We start from the raw sequence: 16,725 nt of genomic DNA on the forward strand, positions 1-16,725 counted from the left end.
GACTCGGGGACAGCCATGATAGAATTGTGTCCATTACTCATTTAGATTACATATATGTATATAGATTAAGCTTTACCTGGAATTCCCAAGTAACCTTTCTAGAAAATTATCCAAAAGGATCATTGGACTTGTGTTTTGTGCTTCTTCAAAAACATTTTTTTAAAGTAAGCCTTAAAAGATCCATATTTTCTTTTCACAGTAAATAGTGATTCCATTTGCTGAACATCATGGAGGACGGGAAGCCAGTGTGGGCCCCGCACCCAACAGATGGCTTTCAGCTGGGCAACATCGTTGATATTGGACCTGATTCTCTGACAATAGAGCCATTAAATCAGAAGGGAAAGGTGAGTGTTTTTTGGTGATAATCTTGAAGGTCAGTAGACAAAGCCCAGGCCTATCTGACCAATAAATAAAAAGCTTTCGGTTATGTTACGAAGTCTAGTCCTGTCTAGCAGACTTGTTTGATAACCCCAACGCAATGTAAATTATGGTGCTTGGTAACGCCTGTTGCCTGCTGAGGACTACAACTACCATTATAGCGATACAGTAAATACTATTACAGAATGCTTGCATAAAAGTAAATTTATCTTTTGCAGATCTGTCTCTAGTATAGGTTAAAACTTTGTAAACTACCTAAAGTTAACCACAAAGGCAGCCGAATGGTGAAATGGTTATGGGTGCCACAACCAGATTCTCTTCTGTGTTTGAAAGCAAGTGCATGAAAGAGGGGACGTAATGTCCTGTACCGCCAGGAACACCAGTGTTGGTCCTAGTGGACCATTTAGTCTACACCTTTCAAGACTATATGCCTAGTTTGGATACTTAACAGTTACGCAATTAAATCATTCTTCCTGGTGGTGGTCAGTGCTGGATAGGGGATAACTAAGCAGCACTGATACTTTAAGACTAGTGGCTACAGGTCATGGTTTTATACTGAAGTAGCATGAGGCTAAGTGCATCCAGCCAGTGGCCACGCACTGCAAAACCAGTCTGCCTCCGGAGCATTTGCCCTCTGGGCCAGGTGGTGGAGATGAGGAGGAGCTAGGTTGGTATAGAACATTTGTTATGAATGTATGTATGTGATAGATCTGGAAGTCTTTATACCTGAGCCTGGCTGATGCGATCTGATTTTATTCAAGGATTGATTTGGCGCTTATTGGTTTTTCTTTTTTTACAGACATTTGTGGCAGCTATAAACCAAGTGTTTCCTGCAGAAGAAGACACCACCAAACATGTGGAAGACAACTGTAAGTGTAATGCGCCCGTTATTGATCACTGGAAACTGGTTAATTTCTGTGTTTAGAAGAATGTTTTTGGATGTTATCACTTGTGCGCAGCCATTTTAGTGGGTTTATCCAGGCTTGACAATGGCCAACTCTTTAAAGGGACAGTCATGCCCCAAGCAAGTAATGCTGCAAACTAGAAGAAAAGACCACAGTTTTGCATGACGCCTGCTTTTCTTTACAGCATGCCTTGCTTGTAATGTAAGATGCTGAGATAAGTGTCTGCTTTCTTTACACACCTTAATAACTATTCATAGAATTCGGGTGTCAGTTATACGGATGGGAAAACATCTGCCTGTTGAAAGCGCTTGTGTTGGAAGGATCCTATTATGTAAGCAAGCTTATATTCCAATGATGCACAAATATACGGTTTGATGCACCACAACATTATCTGCGTAAAATACACCATGCCTTTGTGGTAACTGGTGAGCTAGAGCATGTCAAGTGTCAATGCTATTTTATTAATATGTAGGCGTGGAAGCAGGTAGTACATACAGTTTGTTCAGATGCTACTCATGTAAAAAAACCCAGTAAGTCTGGTTCCCTTCCATGTCATAGTCTAATCCTTTCCAGTCGTTTTCAACCCTTAAGGTTTATTGCCTTTTTGAGCAGAATTCTCTTGGTTTTTAGATTTAATAAACCTTGATCTTCTTACTGCCCATGGTGCATCTCTACTGACCGTTCACAGGATAACTTTTAATGTCCTCACCATATCGTAATGTGCTAATTATTGGCCACCTTCAATTTAAGAGGTTACATTTGGGGTGACAATGGACCTAACTTGGTGCAAAAAAACATCTTGTCTATCGTATTGTGGCTACACTGAGACACATGTCCTTTAATTGGGTCTACCATTAGGGCAATAGGTGAGGAGGAGGCAGCCTCCTTCATAATTGCCAAAGGAAATTATTTTCTGTGTGGTCGGAGGAGAAAAATACGGCTTACAATTTGGGAAGTGTAATATATTACTTGTAAATACATTAACCATGTATGGTGGGTTTTCTTTATAGGCCTTACGTAGGTAACTGGATCTCACTGGTGTGGAAAAAAATTCCGACTTGTGTTCAACACCAGAGGGACCTTTAACGTAAAAGGAGTACTAAGACAAAGATTGATACACGCATTAATGTTGTATTACAAATAAGGGAGATATTGAGCAAATAAACAATTTCATTTTATTGAAATTCCAATCAAAGCAGCAAAGTGGGAAGGTGGTAGAAAATTGCATGCCTTGCGGCTGTCACCGTTACTGAATTGTGAGACGGGTTCGTTTTTATATTGGAAAAGCTACTTAAATGTATTCTGACACAGAATTCAAAATGAATGTTTCGTCTTTGGCACATTATGCTAATGTTGGGAGTTTAGCAGTTGTCAAAACGTTCCTACTGCTAACAAATACATTTAACAAGGACGTTAGGTTGTGAAATGTTGGGTTAGGTGTCACCGAGCGGTATCCAGTGGACTTTGTCATAGTGATGGTTTTGCACCCAGTTCCATGCAGAAAATAGATATGCAAAACCACACTACATAACTCCCTTTCAGTTAAACATCAGTGCCCATCGTTTGTCTTTAAGTAGTCAAAAGCTTCCTATTATTAAGGCAATTGACTCGTTTTAGAGTTCCCCAAAACTGCTACTTAACATTGTCTAAAGGAGTGCTCGTTCCCACTTATGGCAAACTTCCTACACGGTATGCCAAAACATCTTTAGTGATAGAAAATGTGTTTACTTATCTGAAACGTGGCCAATGAATTGTGCAGAAGGCATGACTAGCAAACGTAGAGATCAGCATAATGTGTTTATTTCATATTTGCATACTGCTGACAATAGACCAGGAATTACCCTGAACAAATGCAGTGCCACAAATTGATGCCCAAAGGGCTGAGGATCTCCATTACTAGCAGTTACTAGTCAAAGCAAGATGACAAAAAAATGCGTGCTACACAAGGGCCATTTCTGTGGGTAACATACACGGTATTATAAAAGCGTAGAACTGACTCTGTGTAATTTAAACAAGATGTAGGCTTAAGCAGTCCTATCCGTTCTTCTTCACAACTTTATGAACTTTAGATCATGGGTTGGCAGCAACATCCTTTGTGATTGACACTTGACTAACTGCCCCATAAAGATCAATGACTTCCGTAAGTCTTGTCACGGACACTTTGCCTACCTCTGCTCCTGATGTTGGCATCATTATTGAAAGTATAGGGAGCAGTTAGCTATATTATCGGTAAAGGAAAGATGACTGAATGGCGGCCAATTAATGAGTGAAACCTTGGTGTGTAGAGTTCATCTTTTATTTACTTTTTCTTCCTGAAGGTTCTCTGATGTACTTGAATGAAGCCACCCTCCTTCATAATATTAAAGTGCGGTACAGTAAAGATAAAATATACGTAAGTAACATTAGAAACTATTTCAGCTTTATACATCTTGTTATTAAGATATGTTTGTTTATTTTGACTTTTTTTTGGGGGGGGGGTTTATTCCAAACCCTTACCTGCTTCAGCCATCATTTTAATTCCAATCAATATCCTGTCTGCATTATCCAACACACTTTGTTCTTCCTGGTTCCAAAAAACCGCAGGTTATCAAAATGTCCTCAGGCAAAGTGATAAATTATTGAAAGGGCACTTGGGCCATCATATGCACTTGAATTGTATAATAACTGGGTGTCCCTTTTAAATTACTGTGCTGTGAAAAATGATTTCCCTTTGTCTTCTATTTTTGCTTATTTCAGGCTTACGTTTAATATGAGACAGACAATATGACAAAAGCCAAAATGCAACTTTTAACCCCTTAAGGAACGGGCTGTCTTTCTTTTTGTACCCTTCGTGATTTTTAGCTGTAATTTTCTTCTTTCGATTAGTGCACTAACACAAGTTATACTTATTTTTTTTTCAGAACAAGAGGGGCTTTCTTTACATACATTTTTTTTATTCATGTCATCTAATTTCCTATATCAAAAATAATATATATATGAAAAATTAAAAAACAAAACACCTTTTCACATTTTATGTGAAAAATCTTTTAGTCTTCTAGAAAAGCTTATGAAAAGAAACTGCTTATATTTGTCCTGAGTTTGGAGTTTTTTCCTCACACAAATTGTACTTCCGGTATAACTTTACAGCTCCTGGTATATTTCAAAACAACTCCCCAATATGTGTTCAGCAACATCTCCCGGGTACAGTGATACCACCCATGCATGGGTTTGTCAGGTTTTTTGGGGGCTAAAAGGCCAAATTAGTTACAAGTGCACTTTTCAACCAGGAATTTTGACATCTGGTCCTTCTGCTCCTCTGTCCTACTTCGGACATTTTTGAAGCCAGCCAATTCCATTTACTATCAAAACGTGTTTACTCAAGTTATCTTTGTCTAATATTAAAATTAGTTTGATGATCCAAAATATTTAAGTGTGAATGAGACCCCCTCTGTGCATGTAGTGAAATCACTCCCATTGATTTCTGGAGTAATGCTTTCTTGCCACTGATTGGCTGCTTTAGGTACTTCAGCTTCTCCTAAAGGTTAGCGATTTAACTTTTTCAGTAAGGGTGCTGAACTGAGAGTGGCATAGCCACTAGATTCTCTTGTATGTGATCAAGTATCTATTAGAGGCGGATGCCAGAGACGTAGTTGTCTTGGGGCTCGAAACTTTAGGGCATTCTGTGCCTCTCACAGCTGTCTCATATGCCTAAGGCCAAGCATGAGTCCTAAGATAGATGTCTGCTGATGCTGCATTTGGCTTATGGCTGTAACTCCACGTCTCCTTACCTTGTTTTTACACAAAGCATACACTGGGCTTCTTTGATACCTACTAGCTCAGATGACAGACTTAATCTTTTATACTGTTATCAAGTTACCTAATTGTGCTTAATTCATTCTGACCACTTTACTGAAGTAATCTTGCCATCTGCCAGAGCAGTGACAGGTGTAATATGTTAAAGGTCTGACACCAAATATTTCCTTGGAGAGATTATGGTAATTGACACCTCGTGGCCACACTTTTACGTTTTTCTGTTTTTCTTTTTCAAACATAGCTGATCATACATTAAAATATACAATTCGTTTCCCATCTCAATTGATTTCCCACTATTTTTAGTATTCTTTCCTGTTATTCTCCACATTAATATTTATTTCTCAGTACAACATATATTTCCCAGAAAGCAAAGACGTTCCATAAGCTCTGTACCCATGCAATCATCTTCCATGATTTGGATGAAGAGACAGTGGCTAATTTGAGCAATACGTTGTGCAATACGAAGTCTTATTTGTTTATGTCTTCTTTTTGCAGACCTACGTGGCCAATATCCTGATAGCAGTGAATCCATACTTTGACGTCCCAAAACTTTATACCTCTGAATACATTAAAAAATACCAGGGTAGATCTCTAGGAACACTGCCGCCGCATGTTTACGCTATAGGTAAGAACCCTTTGTGTTGTGACTGATGACTGTAACCCGTTCCGCAAAAAGTATGCATTTTCTCTGTTTCCTTACCCTCTTATACTCGTTGCCAGCTTGTGCAAGACCCTCAACTGCGCATGCTCAGAAAACGCTCCCATTGATTAGCTTTAATTAGCACTGTTGACGGAGCTCTATGGGACATTAGACTACCCCTTTAAGTTATACATCTTTCAGATACACCAGTTATAAGAGTAACAACGAAACTGTCCGAGAAAAAACATTTGCAAAGTGACTTTTATTTCAAAGTCGCAAATAACATAAATATCATTTAAAAACTTTAATTCATTTAAGATCGTTGGAGTGTTAAAGTGCTTATTACAATCCGTTTTGTTTCAGCTGATAAGGCCTTCCGCGACATGAAAGTGCTCAAGATGAGCCAATCAATCATTGTGTCTGGAGAATCTGGAGCCGGCAAGACAGAAAATACCAAGTTTGTTCTGAGGTTTGTATATGTTTTATGAAACATCAATGCGGTAAATGTTTTCAGTCTTATTTTACTGGCTTGGATCTCGGCAGGAGAGGGTATTTTAAATCACGTAGCTAATCCCGGCAATCATTTTTGCTGTAAATTATTATTATTTTTTTTAATCAAAATTTCAATTATTATAGTGTAGGTTTCTGGAAGTATGTTTTCCTATTTTTATATGTATCTGGTATATAGCAATGATTGAGGTTTTTGAGAACTCATTTATTGTTCGAATGAATTCAATTAATTGTTAAAGCAGCATGTGATCAAAAGAAATACACCTTCATATTAAAACTAAGTGGAATACCAAACTTTTCAAGAGAAAGACAATATTGTGTTTATGTGTTCATACGTTTGTTGGTTGCTTGTAATGTATACTTTTCCTTACAGGTACTTGACTGAGTCCTATGGATCAGGGCAAGACATCGACGAAAGGATTGTAGAAGGTACCTAACCAAAATATAACACTAATTCTTCCTAACATTTTTTAAAACAGATATTAAATTAGATTGTGTTTAAATTTATTATATATATATATATATATATATATATATATATATATAATATATATATATATATATATGTGTGTGTGTTATGACCATGTCAATTAGTGGCCAGTTAGTACTAAACTTTCTTTACTCTCACATTTATTTTTCCGGAAGTCTCTGCTTTTCATACATCTACTTTTTCCTAATCTATGACATTCCTATAGATCACCCTGAAGCTATTAGATTATCTCCGTCCAAGCATTGTTTTTCCTCCTTATGAAAAATGGGCTTAGTGGTACAGCTGCAGACTATGTTCTTGTTTTTATCATCGATATCATTCTTATCTTTGTTTAAATAAAAGCTGTCTTATGCTTTATCGCCACCCATATTCTCTGTTTATTACTTTTGCATGTTTACATATTTTGTCTAACAAAAGAAATCTCTCTGAAATCCTAAAATCTTTACTCAGCCAACCCCCTTTTGGAAGCGTTCGGAAATGCTAAAACCGTCCGCAACAACAACAGCAGCCGTTTTGGGAAATTTGTAGAAATCCATTTTAATGAAAAGGTATGTGTGTTTGGCTTTATAGCTATTGCTATTTTCCCTATTTTCTGGGGCTTTTTAAAAAAAATTTTTAGCACATTTTTTTTGTTACAGCAAAGAATTGTTATGATATTGACTTGTGACATTGTAATCTGAAATATAATTGTTATAATTTTCAAATTATGAAGGGAGTGTGAGAAAAGGCACGCCACGAACTATTCCAATTTCACTTTAATAATAAATGTGCACTGCAGCAAAGAATATAATGGGGCATTTTAAACCCTCGTTAATAAATATAAACCCAAACTAATATTAAATGGGCTAAAATGGATGTAAAAGTACAACCACAAGAGGGCACTACTTCTCTCCTCGGGCAGAAGGAGTCCTTGTGCTTTTTTGAACGTATGCAAAAAGTTTTGGAAGTGTCTAGAACACTATATGATAGCAAGTGTGCCTTATTAGACAAACTGTCTCTTGTGCGTAGAACATGTAGAACCAACCCAGTTGGAGAGATCGTTAAACATTCTAGAATACTGAGTATTCGAGGGCTTAGCATTTTCAGTTCGTAATGTTATGTTATAATAGACCTGTTATAGAAATCATTTATAAAGAGCATTTTACGTGCAAGATTTTAAATGTGGTCACCATAGCAACCAATGGAATTTTCCAATCTGCCAGGCTTTGCTATGGCGATCAGACCGCTTTTAAAAATGCGCACAAGAAACGGCTCTTAATAAATAAATGCCGTTGCACTTAATGTAATATCTTTTTTTATTGTCCAAATGAAGCTGATAATCTGAATTTAAACAATGGAGAAATGATTGAATTCTGCAGGCATATGTATAGAGCCTTATAGTCCGTGCAGCGATATTTTATTGCCTGCACCTCTGTGTTTAATATGCTAAACTTTATAGAGGATTTAAGACATCTGTTTTCATTGACTGTAATAGAGGGCAACATTTTTTTAAAATATGTATTTTTGTCTCGGTAGTCATTTTGGGAAGTTATGGCTGACTGCAGCTATTGAACGAACTATAGGTCTTTAACCTAGGTACATAAAGAAAAAAGATAATACTATAAAGAGTACATTAAGATATAACCGTTTTCCTGGAACTGTGTTCCGTTTTTTCAAATGTAACTCCGCTATTTGGGGTTCTAACCTTCTAATATTGTCAAATCTGATCTCACAACCTGCTCTTCAAACTAAATAGAAAACAAACAATATTTATATTCCCAAGGGTCCTCGATGCAGGTTCGTATGAGAAAAAAAGCTTGTCCCGGCGCAGAGAGAGCTTTTATCTGGAAGCCAAGTCATATAATGAGAGTAACCTTTTCTTCGGAAATGACACACGGTTACGGTTTTTCCAACGCTGAAAACATAGGCTGTATTATACCAAAAAAAGGCTGTATAATAGAGGCTACATCGGGACAATCAATCTGTTCATAAACTATTTGTTATATAGAATATATATATATATATATATATATATATATATATATATATATAACTCGATGGCAGATAAGAACCTGTCAGGGAGGCTTATGGGGGTGCTGCTGCCGAGCATTATTCCAGTAAGCATCAACTATTGTGCGGAACAGCAAATAGTTCTAATATGTTCCTGCCTAATAATAAGCAAACAATAAATGCCAGAGGTTTTGCAGATTAGTACACGGACGGGAGGAGAAGCGGGGTACATTGATAATGGAATAACGGTTTAAAGGATCAGATAAGAATATTAACACTATTATAAAGTGGATTTAAATAGCTGTTGGCGAAGGAGTTATTCTCTGTTAAAACTATAGTTGTGTATAAACATGCGTATACAATACTGGTGCGTTTACTGATCTAATTAGAAGATTTATATAAAAAAAAAAAAAAAAGTTTCAGTCTCTAGTAGGGAGCTATGTGCTGTTTGGTTGTTTAGGTATATTTGGGATAAGCTTCACTGATGCCTAAAAATTAATTGGGGGTTACTGCCCCCTTTAAGATAAAAATGGTACTTTTTAATAAAAAAAAAAACCCCCAAAAAACACATAATGGCTTACGTGGTTACTGAGATTAGCTATTTTTCCAATGCAATAGAGCATGTTTTTTGAGAAGTCCTATCTGTTACAGCAATTTACTAGAATTAATGGCAAGAAACCAGAATATAAATGTTTGTGAAGGGTGCTAATTCCATTCATTGAAATTGTTCAGCTATGAAACACCTTCAGTTGGTTTGGTTTTCAGAGTCCAGCTTCTAATTTAGTAAAACGTTAGCTTTGGGGCCCACGGTAATTACGTTTTTTCAAATAGAGTGTGTGATAGCAGGTGTAATATATATATTAGTTCTTTCGTTTGTCAGTACTAGGAATGATGTTTCTGTTGCTGCGTGTAATTACAAAAATGTTAAATTCAGTACAGTAGGTGGAACAGCAGCTTTAATCCTGTTTAACGTCAAAAAGCATATTTTAAGTAGGGTGCTGATTGTTCGTAACATGCTGTGCAAATGGTCTGTTAAGGATGGAAAGTCAGGTAAGAGTGAGTCGGTGAGATGCCCAGGAGCATTACTCAGCTGGGTAGCCGTGTGTGAGTTTAACGTTTGCCTCTGTTCACTACGATCTCTTTCCAACATGCTAACAAGCCCTCCATGATAAATTATTTTTGTTGTCTTTGAAGAGGACTTTAGTTCTATTTCAGTTGCCATTTACATTTAAATTATTTTCCAATCTTTTCTTGATAAGATAATTTTACATCTTTTAGAAGTCAACTGTTTGAGGGTGGTGGTCCCACAAGGAGCTTCAGGTCTTGTTCTCTAATGAGAGCTATTCTTTTTAATTATAAAGGTTATTGATATGCAATGAAACAAAGAGAATCCCCTTATTTTTCCTCTAGAATTCCGTGGTTGGAGGCTTTGTATCTCACTATCTTCTGGAGAAATCTCGAATCTGCGTGCAAGGCAAGGATGAAAGGAATTACCATATCTTCTACAGGCTGTGTGCTGGAGCACCTGAGGACATCCGACAGAAACTCTTCCTGAGCTCCCCTGATAATTTTAGGGTATGTATTGGCTTTAATAGGTTTTATTGGTTTGAAGTGTGTTGATGAACATGCAATCACAAGTTAAACTTCCATCTTTTACCTCTGACATCACCGGACCCCGTATCATTACTTCCATGTTTGAACGGATATCCTCACCATGGCTCTATAGTGTTTGGTGCACATCTATGAAACATTGAGCTCTACTAAGTTCTGTTCACCCTTATTACTATATGTATATATATTGTATATGTAGTGTTACAAGTGTCATAGCCACCAACCAAACTTACATTTAAGGTCTTGTTTACTCATTCTATAAGAGAAAACTGCAATAAACGTGAAGCATTGTTAATCGCCATTGAACGGCATAGTAATGCAGATCCAGAATTATCATTTTCAGTCGGTCAGTCCAGTTTGGCTTGATAAACACGGCTCCTGAAGTATAAGCTCCACTTTGGGGTTGTGGGTCTCGGTTTAAGCTCCGTGAATGTGTTGTATGGTATCGTGCTGTATGTCTGCAAATAAGGTGGAAGGTTTTGCAGGTCCCTCGAGATTATCACCGGTAGGCATTTGGTATACCCCTGTGGGAAGTGCAGGTTTCTTCTACCACCTGTGTTCGGTCTGAAAATGGCACTGCTTTATTTTTTTATATGTATCCCCAGTTAAAGGGGTTTGCTTCAGCTCGTTCTCCATAGGTAGATAATTCCACTTGTTTTTATACTATTATATTTTCTCTCTTGGTGGCTAGATGTAGATTGCTCTAATACTGTGACTATTGGCTGTATGTCCATTGTGATCTCTTTGCAAAAAAAAGAAAATCTGAAAAAGTTCTTGATTTTGGTATAATAGCAGCAAACTGTGCCTGTTAGAGGGATCTTTAATGGTTATTGTCCTCAGAGACTGTATTAGACACAAAGTCAGGTTCTTTAGTAACCGGGGAAGATAAAATTGATAAGTGGCTTTTAGCTAGCAGTGCAAAGATTCAGATGCGTTTGTATTAAAATGCTTCTGTTGTTAAGCACTTGCACTGTTTTTGTTTACTTGAAATTAAAAAGAAGTTGCCATTCTAATAAGTCTGGAAAATGATGAAGGTGAATCTCCAAGATAGATGTTTATTTGACACTAGAGCCAGCATTGCGCGCGGCGGTGATACAAATGAATCAAGTTGCTCTGAAGGGCACGCATTTGTGAAATTCATTTCTGCACTCCGATTAAAATAAAAATCTGTGTTGGTTTTAATTTCCTCCTGTTTGAATAGTGTTGCCATTTCCAATGCTTCCATAGCTGGATATTATTATGTGCAATAGAATGAATAGATTATTGGTTTGCTGATGCAGTGTATTTGCCTTAAAGTGACATCTAAACAGAACAGCGACTGTAAAGCATGGGAGGTGATCACTGTGCTCTTCATAGATCTAAATCAGGGCTTAACGCCTGTCCTGGAGGGCCACAAATGGGCCAGGAACTCTGTATCATTGCCTGAAAAAGTACAATAGTTAAACCGATTTTGTCATTGGGATGCACGTGCTCAAACCAAAGAATTCTGACCTCCCCCGGGTTAGCCCCCCCATATTAAATTTTTTTACAAAAGATCATGGCATTTGTTAGATCATTGTTAGATCAGGTTTGATCAACTGTTTTTTTTCGTTAGATCTACTCTAAAATAGGCAATATTAACAATCTTTTTCAGGGGGGGCTAACCCGTAGCCAGCCCCCCCTCAACAAAAATTTCAACAAAATGTTACTGATTATGATAGCTCTACGTTAGATCAGGTTTGATCAGACAACATTTTTGTTAGATCTAGTCTAATTACTGAGATATTGCATATTTAATGAGGGGGGGCTGGCCCCCCCTCAACTGAAATTTGGATTTTTTTTAATGGATCTTGGTAGATATTCGTTAGATCAGGTTAGATCAACTGTTTTTTTCGTTAGATCTACCACGCAGGAGGCGGTATTCACAATCCTATTTTGTGTGCGGGGGATGGGTACACATACGGTCTGGCCCCCCCTCAACTGAAATTTTGATTTTTTTTTAATGGATCTTGGTAGATATTCGTTAGATCAGGTTAGATCAACAGTTTTTTTCGTTAGATCTATCACACAGGAGGCGATATTCACAATCCTATTTTGTGTGCGGGGGATGGGTATACATACGGTCTGGCCCCCCCTCAACTGAAATTTGGATTTTTTTTAATGGATCTTGGTAGATATTCGTTAGATCAGGTTAGATCAACAGTTTTTTTCGTTAGATCTACCACGCAGGAGGCGGTATTCACAATCCTATTTTGTGTGCGGGGGATGGGTACACATACGGTCTGGCCCCCCCTCAACTGAAATTTGGATTTTTTTTAATGGATCTTGGTAGATATTCGTTAGATCAGGTTGGATCAACTGTTTTTTTCGTTAGATCTATCACACAGGAGGCGATATTCACAATCCTATTTTGTGTGCGGGGGATGGGTATACATAGGGGCTGGCCCCCCTCAACTGAAATTTGGATTTTTTTTAATGGATCTTGGTAGATATTCGTTAGATCAGGTTAGATCAACAGTTTTTTTCGTTAGATCTATCACACAGGAGGCGATATTCACAATCCTATTTTGTGTGTGGGGGATGGGTATACATAGGGGCTGGCCCCCCCTCAACTGAAATTTGGATTTTTTTTAATGGATCTTGGTAGATATTCGTTAGATCAGGTTAGATCAACAGTTTTTTTCGTTAGATCTACCACGCAGGAGGCGGTATTCACAATCCTATTTTGTGTGCGGGGGATGGGTACACATACGGTCTGGCCCCCCCTCAACTGAAATTTGGATTTTTTTTAATGGATCTTGGTAGATATTCGTTAGATCAGGTTAGATCAACAGTTTTTTTCGTTAGATCTACCACGCAGGAGGCGGTATTCACAATCCTATTTTGTGTGCGGGGGATGGGTACACATACGGTCTGGCCCCCCCTCAACTGAAATTTGGATTTTTTTTAATGGATCTTGGTAGATATTCGTTAGATCAGGTTAGATCAACAGTTTTTTTCGTTAGATCTATCACACAGGAGGCGATATTCACAATCCTATTTTGTGTGCGGGGGATGGGTATACATAGGGGCTGGCCCCCCCTCAACTGAAATTTGGATTTTTTTTAATGGATCTTGGTAGATATTCGTTAGATCAGGTTAGATCAACAGTTTTTTTCGTTAGATCTATCACACAGGAGGCGATATTCACAATCCTATTTTGTGTGCGGGGGATGGGTATACATAGGGGCTGGCCCCCCCTCAACTGAAATTTGGATTTTTTTTAATGGATCTTGGTAGATATTCGTTAGATCAGGTTAGATCAACAGTTTTTTTCGTTAGATCTACCACGCAGGAGGCGGTATTCACAATCCTATTTTGTGTGTGGGGGATGGGTACACATACGGTCTGGCCCCCCCTCAACTGAAATTTGGATTTTTTTTAATGGATCTTGGTAGATATTCGTTAGATCCGGTTAGATCAACTGTTTTTTTCGTTAGATCTACCACGCAGGAGGCGGTATTCACAATCCTATTTTATGTGCGGGGGGATGGGTATACATACGGGCTGGCCCCCCCTCAACTGAAATTTGGAAAAACAATTATGGATTTTGGTAGATATTCGTTAGATCTGGTTAGATCAACAGTTTGTTTCGGTTGGAGGGACAACCCATATGTATTCCCATCCCCCCGCACACTATATAGGATTGTCAATACCCCCTCTTGTGTGATAGATCTAACAAAAAAAACAGTTGATCTAACCGGATCTAATGAATATCTACCAAAATACATGAAAAAAATTCCAAATTTCAGTTGAGGGGGGGCCAGACCGTATGTGTACCCATCCCCCGCACACAAAATAGGATTGTGAATACCGCCTCCTGCGTGGTAGATCTAACGAAAAAAACTGTTGATCTAACCTGATCTAACGAATATCTACCAAGATCCATTAAAAAAAATCCAAATTTCAGTTGAGGGGGGGCCAGCCCCTATGTATACCCATCCCCCGCACACAAAATAGGATTGTGAATATCGCCTCCTGCGTGATAGATCTAACGAAAAAAACTGTTGATCTAACCTGATCTAACGAATATCTACCAAGATCCATTAAAAAAAATCCAAATTTCAGTTGAGGGGGGGCCAGCCCCTATGTATACCCATCCCCCGCACACAAAATAGGATTGTGAATATCGCCTCCTGTGTGATAGATCTAACGAAAAAAACTGTTGATCTAACCTGATCTAACGAATATCTACCAAGATCCATTAAAAAAAATCCAAATTTCAGTTGAGGGGGGGCCAGACCGTATGTGTACCCATCCCCCGCACACAAAATAGGATTGTGAATACCGCCTCCTGCGTGGTAGATCTAACGAAAAAAACTGTTGATCTAACCTGATCTAACGAATATCTACCAAGATCCATTAAAAAAAATCCAAATTTCAGTTGAGGGGGGGCCAGCCCCTATGTATACCCATTACCCGCACACAAAATAGGATTGTGAATATCGCCTCCTGTGTGATAGATCTAACGAAAAAAAACTGTTGATCTAACCTGATCTAACGAATATCTACCAAGATCCATTAAAAAAAATCCAAATTTCAGTTGAGGGGGGGCCAGCCCCTATGTATACCCATCCCCCGCACACAAAATAGGATTGTGAATATCGCCTCCTGTGTGATAGATCTAACGAAAAAAACAGTTGATCTAACCTGATCTAACGAATATCTACCAAGATCCATTAAAAAAAATCCAAATTTCAGTTGAGGGGGGGCCAGACCGTATGTGTACCCATCCCCCGCACACAAAATAAGATTGTGAATACCGCCTCCTGCGTGGTAGATCTAACGAAAAAAACTGTTGATCTAACCTGATCTAACGAATATCTACCAAGATCCATTAAAAAAAATCAAAATTTCAGTTGAGGGGGGGCCAGCCCCCCCTCATTAAATATGCAATATCTCAGTAATTAGACTAGATCTAACAAAAATTTTGTCTGATCAAACCTGATCTAACGTAGAGCTATCATAATCAGTAACATTTTGTTGAAATTTTTGTTGAGGGGGGGCTGGCTACAGGTTAGCCCCCCCTGAAAAAGATTGTTAATATTGCCTATTTTAGAGTAGATCTAACGAAAAAAACAGTTGATCAAACCTGATCTAACAATGATCTAACAAATGCCATGATCTTTTGTAAAAAAATTTAATATGGGGGGGCTAACCCGGGGGAGGTGAATTCTGTCCTGTTTGCGGCCCTTGAACGCTAAACTTGGGCACCCCTGATCTAGGAACGATTGCTTTGGAGTGTCCAGTATTTATGACCTCTCCAAAAATGATTTGCAAATCAACTACTGCAAGTGAGGATTTTTAATTTGGACTTTGGACATGGTGCCATGTAGTGATCCAGCTAGTAAAATATAGATTCATACACAGTGTAACTGCTGTTTAGGTGAAGGGTGTCTTCATTTCCAGGGGTGGTAGATACATTTTGAAAGTAAGGGGAAAAGGATAAATTATGTTATTGACTCTACAGAACATGCTGGCACTATATATATATATATATATATATATATATATATATATATATATATATATATATATATATATATATATATAAATGTAATGCGCTCCTGCCGTATTTATTCTTCACGAAGGATACCCAGGTGTGCCTGCAACGACCGAGCTGCCTAATCCATATTTGATTTGTTCCGGCAACCTCAGAATTAGAAAGGAGATGAATTCTGAACAGGGAACTAATTAGTTATCATCATAGAATGGCGGTATAAAGCCCCCGCATCATATCTGATATCTGAGTGAGAAAGGAGCAAAAGTTTATTTCATATCCAACATACACTCGTACTTCCCTGTACTTGTTTCACGCAGTATTTCTTTGTTTTTTTACCGTGGAGCTAGCTGAAAGTTGGATGTGAGCTGGCGCATCTCGGAGCATCCGTCTTGTTTGCGCAAATCTCAATAATCGGTTGGATCAGATATACATGTTGGGCTGACAAGTGAGATTGTTTCTGTAATTGACCCTCATACACCCCCCTCCTGCCTTGCGAGCGCCGAGTAACACTGCTGATTAGCGAGCTGCGGAGAGCCTTCAAATTGGATAATCTAACCTCAGAAGCATGTTGTGTGGTTCTAGCCGGCCGCCAGCATTACTCATTTGGAGTAGACCGAAGTTTAAAGGAAAAAAAAAAAAACAAACCTCCAAAATGATTAAAATTGAAATGAAACCTATTTGAAGGTGTCTCTCAGTGGGCTGCACACTGCAAACAGAAATGTCAGGTCTATTGAAAGCGCAATTACTTTAAAAGATAAATTGGAGCTGAGCTTATGAATAAGATGTTTAACTTTCCAGTCCTGTAGATGTCTCTGGTGATATATAATAATCTATTTCCTCTTTGAGAAGATAAACTGTAAATGGAAGCTTGCAGGCTATGCTGCTAATA

General features: G+C 38.2%; 1 protein-coding gene across 4 annotated transcripts in view; it reads left to right on the top strand.

Moving 5' to 3' along the window:
* The first annotated feature begins 227 nt into the window (after positions 1 to 227).
* The window catches only part of LOC149302396 (unconventional myosin-VI-like), an 89,738-nt gene continuing 73,240 nt past the window's right edge, over positions 228 to 16,725 (top strand). For all 4 annotated transcript variants that reach the window (XM_089482482.1, XM_089482483.1, XM_089482484.1 and 1 more), the window contains exons 1-8: positions 228 to 344; positions 1,178 to 1,247; positions 3,602 to 3,675; positions 5,571 to 5,700; positions 6,079 to 6,184; positions 6,599 to 6,654; positions 7,166 to 7,263; positions 10,115 to 10,279. In XM_089482482.1, the coding sequence (XP_089338608.1) occupies positions 228 to 344; positions 1,178 to 1,247; positions 3,602 to 3,675; positions 5,571 to 5,700; positions 6,079 to 6,184; positions 6,599 to 6,654; positions 7,166 to 7,263; positions 10,115 to 10,279 (816 nt within the window). The remainder of the gene's footprint in view (positions 345 to 1,177; positions 1,248 to 3,601; positions 3,676 to 5,570; positions 5,701 to 6,078; positions 6,185 to 6,598; positions 6,655 to 7,165; positions 7,264 to 10,114; positions 10,280 to 16,725) is intronic.

This window comes from Sceloporus occidentalis, unplaced genomic scaffold (genome assembly GCF_023333645.1).
Source record: "Sceloporus occidentalis isolate IW3139 unplaced genomic scaffold, rSceOcc1.0.p SCAF_19, whole genome shotgun sequence".
Classification (NCBI taxonomy): domain Eukaryota; kingdom Metazoa; phylum Chordata; class Lepidosauria; order Squamata; family Phrynosomatidae; genus Sceloporus; species Sceloporus occidentalis.